Source organism: Nelumbo lutea, chromosome 2 (assembly GCF_056320005.1).
Source record: "Nelumbo lutea isolate HS-2025 chromosome 2, American lotus-T2T, whole genome shotgun sequence".
Classification (NCBI taxonomy): Eukaryota; Viridiplantae; Streptophyta; class Magnoliopsida; order Proteales; family Nelumbonaceae; genus Nelumbo; species Nelumbo lutea.
The window spans coordinates 30,077,694-30,090,823 of record NC_142685.1 but is presented as its reverse complement, the minus strand read 5'-3'; the positions used below and the strand labels follow the sequence as shown (position 1 = coordinate 30,090,823).

The window sequence follows — 13,130 nt, the reverse complement described above, 5'->3', positions numbered from 1 at the left end:
CAAATAATTTTTAAAAACTATTATTTGAAAACATTTTGGGGATTCGGGTCCCCACGGGGAACCCATCCCTGTCGAGGATCGGGTATGGGGGTTAATTTTTGAATTAGGGTCAGGGACGGGGAATATGATCCCCATCCCATTGCCATTCCTACACACCTTATAGTTTTACATATTTACTTAAACCAATCTTATAGTTTTCATTTTACTAAAACATCCCATATATTTTATAAATAACATTTCATTAAGGAGTGTTTGTTTTGCCATTAGGCCCATGATTTTATATTTCAAAAATACCCTTAATACTTTTTTTTTTTTTGTATAGAAAACAAAATTGACCAAATATAGCCAATAGAGTGGTTGTTTGTGTCTTATGAAGGGAAACAAGGTACTTTTATTTTTATTTTCTTTTTATTAAATGTATTTAAATTGACATTAGGCTCAACATTGTCATTTTCCACTATCATCTAATGGAAGATTGATTAAATCCATTGCAAATTATAAGTGTTGTTTAAGAAAAATCCTAACTATAGGGTAGATTTTAGTAAATCCATTAAACTATAAGGGGTATTTTAATAAATGACCCTTTTTCTATTATTTAGCTTTTGCTTAATAAATCCCATGCATTGCATGAGATTTATTAAGATACCCTTTTATTGAAAAGACATGCAGTTACCACCCTTTTATTATTGTCTTGGACGAAAAACATTGTTAAATGCATTAATTTTTTAAAAAGACCCATTTTATCCTCATATCTATCAATTCGTATGGGAATTTATTAAAATACCCTCAAAATAATTTTTCACTTTTAATTAAAATAATTCCCCAAGTAAAATTAAAAAGAATAAAGTAATTTTACTCTATAAAAAAGTCAAATCTAATGAAGTCTAGAAAGTCATATTTGACATTTTGAATTATATTAAAAGATGCCCTAATAAGTTGTAAGGCTAATTTTGGAAGTTTGAAGTCTCATAGGTAGGATAAAGATAGTAGGGGGTACTTGCACATTTTTGTGAAACTATAGGGAAAAGTTTTATTAAAGTAAAACCTTTATGGGAAGGTTTTATGATTGTCAAAAACTTCAGGGAGGTTTTCATATTTTACGATTCTACGCCAAACAGATTTAAGAATAAGACCAACATCGGCTCACACTTGTCCTCTTCTCGACATTCTTGCTATGATACGCCTAAGGTGTAAGATTCTCCTATTGATTGCCGTCTGACAAGGAGGAGAAGAGACCAATTGGAAACTGAAGAAGAAGAGCGAGGAGGAAGAAGACTTTCTCTTATCTGTAATGTTTATCTATATTTAATTTTAACCATTTTCCTCTCTCTGCTGTAAGTCGAAGGAAGAGAGAGAGAGGGAGAGATGGTTTGTGAGAATTTATTCACTTTGCTCATAATCTTCTCAGTAGCTCTGATCACATACAACGTGATCATATCTGCAAATGCTCCTCTCAAGCAAGACTTCCCTGGCCCTGGAAAGTCGTCGTCACTTCGTCTCTTCTCGGTGGACCCCATAATCAAGATGCCGGTCGATCGATTGAAAGCCAATTACAAGAAGAGGCTGTTTCACACGGCAGTCACGGCTTCGGATTCAGTGTACAACACATGGCAATGTAGGGTTATGTATTACTGGTTCAAGAAGTTCAAGGATGGACCCAATTCCGAAATGGGCGGGTTTACGAGGATTTTACATTCTGGAAAGCCTGATAGGTTCATGGATGAGATTCCCACTTTTGTTGCTCAGCCCCTCCCAGCTGGAATGGATCAGGTACTTTCATTGGGGTTTTCTTTTCAATCTTAAGGCGCGGTTTTTTCCTTATGAATTCATTGGTCCTCTCTGTTGATTATTGAATTTTGGGTATATTCTGTAGCTTTGAAGTGTTCTCTCTCTGTAGATATGGCTTTGTAGAAGAAATTAGGAATTACTCAGGATTTAGGTCCTCGGCTTTGCATTTTTTTTTCTTTTTTTTCTTTTTTTTTGTGGCGAATTATGGATATGTTCTTGGAAATTTGAAGTACTTCTTGCTCCATTTCATTCTTGTTTTAAAGGCGTTTGGAGTTCTTGTACTTTTTTTGTGGTAATGCCTTGTCCATTTGTTTAGACTTACGTTTTTGTTTTTTTTTTTTTTTTGCAGTTGTTAAGTTGTATTGGGTGTTCTGGTTGGTTATATCTTGTCTTTTATCCTCCACCTCCCTTCTGTTATTGTATTTGTTATTCTAAATTAGGATTAGGACTTTGATGCCTATCTCATTTTAATTAGTACTTCTTTGATACAAAGTAGGAGCCTTAAGGACTTGTGTTATCTCCTTATCAACCAGAACAGAGGACTAACTGATTGGAGTTATCTAACCACAAATAGTTAACCCAGTAATAATATGGAAAATGTAAAGAAGAAGAAAAGCTTTGCTCATACCACTGCTTATCACAATTCGAAAGCAAGGAGTAGAACCTGTGTGTATGTATGTATATAACCCATGACTCTAGCATACATGTTAACTTCTATACATAACCCATGACCAGTTATGCTAGAGCCATGGTTCCAGTGTAAAATTGTAAGCCTCAGGATCCTCAAGAAATGATAAAATTTCTCAGTTAACTCTCTATTGCTTTAATGTTACTTCAACCATATTGTTAACTGGATAACTCAGAGGAAAGAAATTTTACATTCTATTTGTTTGCTTAAAGAGCATAGCAGAGCAGAGCACTACAACTAATGTGACATATTTCTATAGACTGGAACTTGTATACCTTAAAAGTGATATCGTATATAATAAGGTCAGGCTTGAGGGGTTCTATTATTTCTATACTCTACTTAAAACAGAAGTCTACTATTTTGGGGTTCTATTACAAACGATACCTTAAAGTGATGTCGTATATAATAAGGTCAGGCTTGAGGGGTTCTATTATTTCTATACTCTACTTAAAACAGAAGTCTACTATTTTGGGTTGTCTTCATTTTGCTATTCATTACATTTCATGGTATCATTATTAATGCTAAATTATTTTCATTTTATATTATGCTCTTATTTATATTGCTGTCATTTGTTGTCCTTATCATTGTTGTTGTTGCTATAATGTCAGGGTTATATTGTTCTGAATAGACCTTGGGCATTTGTACAGTGGCTTCAGCAGGCAGACATAAAAGAAGAGTATGAAACATTAATTCCCCACTTTTAGTGAAAGACATGTGCCAGAACATTTTCTGTTTTCTGTTAAATGGTGAATCGGTGACTTATCAAAATTCTGGATATATCTATTCATTCTTCTGCAGTTATATACTAATGGCAGAACCAGACCATATTATAGTCAAGCCAATACCAAACCTGTCAAGGGATGGGCTTGGAGCTGCATTTCCTTTCTTCTATATTGAGCCCAAAAAGTTTGAAACAATTCTCCGTAGGTTCTTCCCTGTGAACAAGGGGCCAATCACAAACATTGATCCCATAGGAAATTCTCCAGTCATTATTGATAAGGTATGTAATTCTTCTATGTGTCTCATTTACAAGAGAAGTTATGTTCTTTTAAGTTTTCATTCATCATTGTATCATATGGTATTAGGCATCTCTTAGGAAGATTGCTCCCATGTGGATGAATGTTTCTTTGACAATGAAGAAAGATCCTGAAGCAGATAAAGCATTTGGATGGGTGCTTGAGATGTAAGGGTTTTGTAGGAATCAAACCCAACATTGTGCTATTTCACTTTAACTGATTTATGTCCTCATATTTTATCATGAACATGAAGGTATGCTTATGCTGTTGCATCAGCTCTGCATGATGTTGGTAACATCTTGTACAAGGACTTCATGATTCAGGTATTATAAGTTTTTCCCCTCTGATTCTTCCATTATTTTCCCATTGTTCTTATAATTTAGAGCAAAATAGAGGAACACCATTCATGCATAGTTGTCAAGGCGACGCCTAGGCAACAAGGTACTGTTTGAGGCTTGCCTCGCGTAATCACCAAGCACTTTTGTACTATGTATTATAAAATATTTTTTTATTCTTTATTTTTTGACATTATAATTATAAAATAGGCACTATTAAACTAAAATATTCATTTTGTGTGTTTATATACTAATTTCTTTTTATTATTTTCTTATTTGTTTGGGTTTCATCAATACAAACACTGCTAAAGGCTGTATTGAACCCTCAAAGACTTTAAAACCTGAACCAATAAGTAAGGAAGAACTTAAAATTTTGTCTAATCAACACATTTTTTACTACTACTTTTTTCTTCTTTTCCTATAACAAAAATAAGGGTTCAGCCCTTATATTTTTTGAATGTTCTTTTCCTTCTTTTTCTTCTTCTCATTAATATGTTGATTTTCTATACTTTAACATGAACTCTATACTTATGAAAACTATGAATAATTATTAAGAAAATATGGTTATGGTACCTAGGGAACTACCCTAGGATCTATGTTTTCTACATAAAAAACTCCATTGGCTAGGCGACTAGGCGCCCCCCTGTCGCCTAGCCTCGTCTTGGTGTCTTGAAAACTATGCATTCATGTTATGATGATGATTATTCTGTAAAGCAACGAATCTATGAAACACTAATTTTTTCCTTGCATTTTCAACAATCTTTTTTTTACTGGAAACAGTAACTTCATTAATACAAAATTAAAATACAACTGTCAACCCCTAAAATAGGGTGTTGAGCCCCAACTAATATTTATTACAAGACTGCCCAGAACATACTCTCCCTCACAGTCCCTTGTTTAGCCAACGTATCAGCTAAACCATTAGCTGATCTTCTTGTCCATTTGAAGCAAGCACCAACCTCCCTTGTTATATTGAGGATTTCCCTTATGGGTTGTCTATAAATCCAGGCTCACAACTTGCCTGATTTCAATCAATCAATTAACAGCTTTTGGCAGTCTTTGACGGCCTTTATTTCCTTTGGGACCATCTAATAACAGCTTAAATGGCTAAATTGAGTGGTTCATTGCCAAGGATCAAAGTATCCGTATTGGATATTATATCAAACAACTTGGATACGGATACACTTTGGAAACACATGGGTACAAGCAAAAAATATGGAAACACTTGGATATGTTAGGAAAATACATACAAATCATATAAATCTTGTTTTTTTTTTTTGATCAATAACACTTTCATTAATTCATCAATAGAAGATTTACAAAAGGAAGACAAACACACTTATCTTCCAAGAGCAACAAAGAATCTCAAGAAAAGGAAAAAAGAAAGAGAAAATAAAGAAAACACACTAAAGTTACAGCTTGGCCCAAAAAAGTGAATCCCTTTCTGCCCCTTGTTTAGCTAAACCGTCAGCTAGGGAATTAGCCGATCTTTTAACCCAACGTATCTTAACATCAATCTCCCGCACCAGCCACTTGAATTTCCTCCTCTCATTATTGTGCTTCCATAAGTCATTGTGATCTTTAAGCAGCCACCCTATCACCACCTCTGAATCCCCTTCAATTAAGAGTTTCCTGATGTTCAACTCCTTAGCTTTTTGGACTCCTTCCATAACTGCAAAGATCTCAGCTCTAAGGGAGTCACCCACTCCAATTGGGCATGAGAGCATGGCAGAAATGACCCCATTTTCATCCCTAAAATCACCCCCAATCCCCGATTGTCCCGGATTTCCCCTGCTACACCCATCAAAGTTTAATTTCATGAATCCACTAGGTGGAGGGGTCCAAGCCACACTCATTACTGACTTAGTTTGTGTGCAACTTGCAATTTCACCCCACTTTCTCAACATGTCATCCATAGTGTAATCTGTGAAAAGCTCCAAAGATTTCAGCCACTGTACCACCATAATATGAATGATAGCCCTCAGATCTGCTGCTCTTCTCTGAGCTTCTGAGAATATCCTGGAATTTCTTTCTTCCCAAAGTGTCCAACATACTACAGCCCTTAGTCCTCTCAACATTGTCCTTCCCCTTTTTATCTGCCACCTGAAAAAAGAAGGGGGAAAAAAGGTCTTGCAAGTCTGATGGGGGGTTCCAACAACAACCAAATAGTTATAAAGCCCATTCCCAAATTGACCTCGCAAAATGGCAAGACACCAGTAGGTGAAAACCAGTCTCTCCATCTGCTTTACAAAGAACACACCATTGAGGTGACAAACAAGTATTGGGTCTTTTCTTTTGGAGTAAAGCACCAGTGTTGATTCTTTCCAGATAGGCTTCCCAACAAAAACTACCAACCCTAGGAGGTATTGCTCTGCACCAAACCTCATCAACAGGAAAAGGAGAGGAGGTAGGATTGGTGGACTGACTTAAGACTTTGAAAAAAGAAGCACAAGTAAAAATGCCATTGGGAGAAGGTGTCCAAATTCTAGAGTCCGCCGTAGTGGGGTCTAAGACAACGTTATCAAGCAGTGCAATAAGGCTCAAAATAATGTCAAAGTCTGAGTCCCTCAAATCCCTTCTTAGACCCAAGTTCCACCCAATCCCAGAAATAGAAGAGGACGGGGTGGTAAAAGACGAGATTGACTCATTTTTCAAATAAAAAAGAGAAAACAAAGAAGGAAACTGATCCTTTAGAGGGACACTCCCCACCCAAGTTTGTTCCCAAAATTTTATGGAGTTACCGGAATTCAAATCATACCTGATATTAGGGGAGAAAACTGGTAGTAGGTCATGAATGGCTTTCTAAGGAGAATTGCTTGTGGTCCTAGCTCTGATTCCAGCATCCCATCCATTATGCTCCAGCCCATGAATACTTGCCACTATTCTAGCCCAAAGCTTCTCCTTTTTCAATGGGAATCTTCACAACCACTTTCCCAACAGAGTCATATTCCTTCTCCTAATATTCCCAAGCCCCAAGCCCCAAGCCACCACAAGTCTTATTCCCACAAACTATCTCCCAGCTCACTCTATGATCCCTCTTTTCCTCTCCTGGTTCCCACAGGAAATCTCTCATTAACTTCTCCAATCTATTAGCAACCTTCACTGGGATTTTAAACTACTATTAAAAATACGAATGAGAGTGTGGAACTTTTGTTTGACTAATTGTGAGGGTAGAAAATGTAATTTGAGCTACTACTTTCAACTTATTTAATTCCCCCTCATTAAGTCTCATATTTAAGGTATTAACTCCCATCATCTTTCATTGAATCCTATTCTTGACAACAGTGCCCTTGGGCCTTAACTTTCAATTTGGTCCCTTTTTAATTGTGAGGGCAAAAACTGTAATTTGAACTACTTCTTTTTGCCTCATTCAATTCCCTCTCATTAAGTCTTATATTTAAGGTATTAATTCCCATTCTCTCTCAATCCTATATTTAAGCTATTTTTTTCACTAATAAATTCTGTAATTTTTTCTTCAAATAAATCATGTAAATTAGATCCATATCCAAGACTTTTATCAATATAAAACCCATGTTTAAAACCAACCCAAAAAATGACACCATTTTTCCACCCTAGTAGTGGATAAGTAATTCAACCGTTCAAGTCAAATGGGTTAACCCAATACCCATGATGTCATAGTTAAATAATAAAACTTTTAAAATTGAAATAAATGCAAAATAATTACAAAAAAAAATTGTACAAAAATTGGGCCATCTCTAATATTTTATATTAATCATATCAGAGAACAATGTGTATGGTAAACAATAATTGTTTTTTTGGTATTCAACAATAATTATTTTTTTGGTGTTCAACAATAATTGTTTTTATTGATGTTCAAAATGAAATAGAAAATTTATATTGATAAAAAAAAATGAAATAGAAAATTTAAAACCAGCCCAAAAATGAAATTGTTTTCCTATTTGGAGGTTAATTAATAGTTCAACCTTTTGGGTTAAATGTGTCAACCCTTGATGTCAGAATTAAACAATAAAAATTGAAAAAAGTTAAAAACACAAAAGATTAAAAAAAAATTACAGAAGCTCACCAATATTTTATATTAATCATATTAAATTGTTTTCTTATTTGGTAGAGGGTCAACAATTTATCCTTTTGGGTCAAATGTGGCAGCCCTTGATATCGTGATTTAGGGGTGTTCACAAGAACCAAACCAATAAAACTGACCAAACTGATCCAATCCAACCCGATCTGGTCAGTTTTTTTGAAACTTTTGGTTGGTCTCAGTTTATAAATATAAACAACCCAACACATTTATCAATATATATATATATATATAAACAACCCAACAGGTCAGGTTGGTTTCAGTTTTTCAATCTGAAAACCGAAACCAACCCGAACCAAACTGACTATGGCTAATAAAAGTCTAATACTTTTGGTTTTGGAATAGAAACAATATGATTCTCTCCACTTTTGAGACTTTACACAATACTTTTTACAATTATAGACAGTTGGACTCCACTTTAGTTATTACTTTTTTTATATTAGTCTTGAAGTTGGAGAGAATCAGGCTCCCCTTCATTCATTACTTTTTTGTAATAGTCTTGAAGTTGAAGAGGCTTACACAAAAATGGTAACCATCTTTGGGTTTGGGATTACTTACTCAGTAACCTACATGACTTAGAAAAAGATGGTGTTTGACTCAAACATGCAATGAGCCAAATCATCCAATAAGAGCCATATACAAAATAGGTAAAAGAGATTGAAAATCAATAAATCACCCTTGATGACCAATTGACCATCTCCAAACTGACCTGACCAAACCAAAAAACCGATCCTTCATGTTGGGTTGGTTTTCCCTTATAACCGATCAGTTTCGGGTTATTTGTTTATCAAACTGACCAGGTCGGTTTGGTTGAGCAAAAAACCTACAACTGACCCAACCCGACCCGTGAACACCCCTGGCATGATTAAATAATAAAAAAATACAAAAAAGATTAAAAAACACAAAAATTACGAAAAATGCAAACTTTTTTAGAAAACATTTGGGGGCATCTCTAATGTTATATATATAAATCACATCAAACAAAAAGTAAAAAAATGTAGAAAAATTTGGGCACATCTCTAATATCTTATTGAGATAATATTTTATTAATCATATTAAAAAGAAGGTGAGATAAAAAAGAATTGTGTTTATTGATGATGGTAATTAAATACAAATTTCAAAACTAACACAAAAGGGAACTTGTTTTCATGTTTGGTGGTAGGTCAATATGTTATTCCTTAATGCCATAATTAAATAATAAAATTTGAAAAAAGTTAAAAACACAAAAAAGTTACAAAAATGAATAAATTTTGTAGAAATCATCTGAACACATCTAAAATATCATATATTCATCATATTGAATAAAAATAGGTGTGATAAATTATAATTATTTTTATACGTAGAAATATAAAAAGTTGCTGAAAAATTTGGAAACATATTATTACTATCATCATTGTCGTCTAAAGCATGAGAAATTCATGAGCACTTTTTTATCATTTGTGTTAGTATCATGATTCATGAGCTACAAAAAAAAAAAAAAAAAAGAAAAAGAAAAAGAAAGGAAGATACCAACTTAAATGAGAAAAAAAAAAGATATGTTGCTGAAAGCACGTATACACTTACTAGTACATTAATAACATTAAATCTAGAGCTGAAATATATACGAATGAGGTATAAACACATGAGAAATGCACACTTTAATAGGTTATATAAAAAAAGAAACATTATGATCAACAATAATTGTCACTCGTATAACCTATTAAAGTGTGTACAATTATAATAGGTTTATAATTATAATTTTCAATTTTTATTACAATTTTTGGGAAAATTTATCTATTTAGTATTTTATATAAATAATAACACTATTTTTCAAATTATAATAAATATTGTTTTAATTTTTAACATATAAAAACAATGGAAATCATTCAAGGTAGATAAATTATATTGTTTTTTATAGTTTTCAAATTTTATTAAATTTTTGGAGAAAAATAAATCATAAATTATTTATTTCAGTTATAATTTTGACTCTATTTTAGTTTTTATGGTTATAGTTTACAATTTTTATTAAAGTTCAAAAACTATCCAAAAGTGGTCAATATACAAATCCATCAAACTAGGCATTGATACACTTTGGTATCAATATATATTGGACTATATCCATAGATACAGAACGATATAGTCCAATATGGAGGCATATCATGCAGATATGCATGACTTGTGGGATACATACCCAGTCATGGTGTCTCCTGTATCGATGACCATGGATAATTGGGTACGGGGATATGATACACCCCGTATTGGGAGTATCATATTGATACTTTAATCCTTGTTCATTGCTTTGTCTTTTAATGGATAATAATTGTATGATAAAATATTCATTGGTATAACAATCAGCCCAACTTCAGTTTCAGTCATTAAGGAACTAATAACTTAATAACTTATTCACTTCAGGACAAAGCAAAAGTCATTCAGATCAGTCACTTCAGCTGTTATCGAATGGATAAGAATTTACTTTGTAATCGATTTGTATCAGTGGCATGTAGAAATCCCTTGAGAATTCAATCCGAATCCAATTTACATGTTGAGAAGGACCAGATATGGGTCTTTGGACAAAACCTGAGTTGGTTCTAGATCCCGACCTGGTAAGTAGATACCATATTCAGATCTTTATTGAGGTCTATCTGGTTCTGCTCCTGATGTGGCTGGTTTTATGCCCTAATTATGAAGTTTTAGAAAATAATTTGTGAAAAGATAGCTGCAGTAGGTGCCCTGGATATTTTAGAGTTCATGATGACATCAAGGTTGCAATATCAAGATTGATAGCCTCATTAATTGCACATAAGGTACACCTTTATGAATGGTATGCTATTATCTTGCTTTCTTTTTGTTTCCAACTTTTCAATTGACCAGCATTTTTCTGTTTATTTATTTATTTTTTGTGGTATAAAAGCCTCCTTGGGACAAGGAAGTGGGCAACAAATTCATAATTCATTATACTTATGGATGTGATTTTGATATGAAGGTACATTATTAGCACCAAATTCTTTTAGTTTTCTGGCTCCTAATACATTTTTAGATTTACAGAGCAAAGAAGCTTTCATACAATCACATCTCATGATGCCATCTTGTGGTTTTCAGGGTAAACCAATGTATGGAAAGTTTGGAGAATGGAGGTTTGACAAAAGATCATATGACCAAACGTGGCCTCCAAGGAATCTTCCATTGCCCCCAGCTGGTGTCCCAGAAAGTGTGGTATGTGTCATTTTTAATCGTATTTTTGGTTTTTTTTATATATCTGGAGTGGACCAAACAAAATAATATAAAATTGATAAGTTTCTTTCTTTGTTTTTCCCCCATTCCATCTGGCATCCCTGAATTGTTCAGCTTGTTTTTGAAGTTAATATTTCCCTCTATAATTTTAGACTATGCAGTTATCATATTGCTACATTTCGATCAACTGTCCTTTGGTTACCCAAAAAAGTATCTTGTTTTCGTATATAACTAATTTCTTGGAAGTGTCTTGAGCAGCATGATCTTGGGTATGATGCATACCATCTTTCTATTTTCTTCCTCTTGATCTTTTAAGAAATTAAAATCTGTGGCAGGTAACCTTGGTAAAAATGGTGAATGAAGCAACAGCAAACATTCCTAACTGGGGAATATAGGTAAAAATACTATCGACCTACTACTGGAGGATATAGATCAGCCCTGGCGGATGGTGGAAGTCCATATGCTCCAGAGTTGTAATGTGTAAATTGTAATTTTATCATGTCTTTTCAGTGCTTCAACAACTACCTATATCCAGGTCACGAGAAGGATGGAAAATTCTAACATCCGATACCATCAATCATATTTGTATTTTTCTCTTCTTGACAGATTTGTTACTTTTCTATTCGGTATTTGAAGATGAGAAGGGAAAAGAGCTATGCTTGTGTATTTTTCATAAATGTTTTTGATTTTGGTGATCATATCAAATGCTAAATGCACGGTTGCTAATTTGGTTTCAGTGTGAGTCTTGGATCACTGGAGAAATGATCCTGCCAAGACATACTCACGCAAGAAACAAAAATGATGAGGTGATCTAGACCATTCCTTCTAATCATTATTTTTGGCCTTTCCGACAACTTGGGGTCCTTTGAATAGTCTATTCCAATTCCCACGTCTTTTTTTGGGTGTGTATAATACACAATTCCTGCAACTCTGGGAGGTTCAATGCTATCTGATATACAGAATGCTGTCATGTTAATTCAATTGATTCAAATCTGGGGAACCTGGTGTGACAGTTATTATTAGCGTAACAGGGAGGCAATTGATATATTCGTTATTGCTTAACTCCTTGTTTGGCTGGAATGCTAGGACTGCAACTTGCACCAGGTTGGGAATGCTGAAGAGGGAATGGGTTATCCTGTACGACATGCTTCTGGGCCCCAAACGGATAAAGTCCTGACTCTTGTGAGAGCCAAAACTTCAGAGAAAAGGACCTCAAAACAGAAAATAAAGAGATTGCTGGTAAAAGATTTCTTTCTTTTCCCACTTTTCTCTTTTTCATGACGGGTTAGGGGATAAGGAAAGGATTTTTTTTTTTTTATTTATTGGAGAATTGTCAAAATTTTCAATCAGACTAGGTTCCAGAGGGAGGTAACTTATTTAGGGTTGAATTAGCCAAAATGGATAAATGCAGCTTGACCACCCAAATATAGCACCTAATAGATAAACCTTTGTGATAGGATTCATCAATTATAAGATGCTGGAAAGCCTGGAATAGATTTAGTAGAATCATAGGAAGGATGGTGAAAGGGAGAAATTAGCCTTCTAGTTTGTAACTTTGTGCTATCGGCAATTTGGCTTCATAGAAGTTGAAGATGAGAAATGATCTTTTATTCAGAGGGTAAGATCCTAGACCTCCAAAAAGAGTAGAGATGGCAACCAACATGCTCACATTTCACAAATCATCTCGGTGCCAATGAAATAACATCAATTTCTAATATGAAAATTGGAGGAAGATGAACAAGAGATTCAAAATGGTTTGATCGATGAAACATCCCAGAAATCATGGAGACCAAGATCAATTGTGATGCTTGGAAATGTGATATGGAATGGTAGCGGAGACCAAGATCATAGAGACCCTGATTGCCAGATACCACAAGTGTAAAATGACATTTGTTTTGTTAATATTGGATTTTGATCAGAAGGAAATTCTGATAGAAATTAGATACTGAATAACTGAATAGCATTTGATAAATCCTAATAAAAAAACATTTGATAAACTAAGGGGCCTGTTTAGGAATGTTGAAGCTTTGATT

At 34.1% G+C, this 13,130-nt stretch overlaps 1 protein-coding gene across 3 annotated transcripts; it reads left to right on the top strand.

Moving 5' to 3' along the window:
• Positions 1 to 1,147: 1,147 nt before the first annotated feature.
• LOC148869554 (hydroxyproline O-arabinosyltransferase 1-like) lies at positions 1,148 to 11,774 on the top strand. Of its 3 annotated transcripts, XR_016107124.1 has the most exons (10): positions 1,152 to 1,770; positions 3,085 to 3,152; positions 3,275 to 3,476; positions 3,562 to 3,659; positions 3,746 to 3,815; positions 10,279 to 10,469; positions 10,583 to 10,670; positions 10,778 to 10,849; positions 10,966 to 11,079; positions 11,433 to 11,774. XR_016107124.1 is itself a non-coding variant. In XM_088969262.1 (8 exons), exons 1-8 carry the CDS (start codon positions 1,366 to 1,368, stop codon positions 11,490 to 11,492), a joined length of 1,089 nt encoding a protein of 362 aa, XP_088825388.1. In that variant the 5' UTR covers positions 1,152 to 1,365; the 3' UTR covers positions 11,493 to 11,774. The 3 variants fall into 3 exon arrangements, 2 of the variants coding, with proteins under 2 accessions (XP_088825389.1, XP_088825388.1); XM_088969262.1 differs by lacking the exons at positions 10,279 to 10,469; positions 10,583 to 10,670; XM_088969263.1 differs by lacking the exons at positions 3,562 to 3,659; positions 3,746 to 3,815; positions 10,279 to 10,469; positions 10,583 to 10,670 and having other exon boundaries at positions 1,148 to 1,770.
• Positions 11,775 to 13,130: the final 1,356 nt, after the last annotated feature.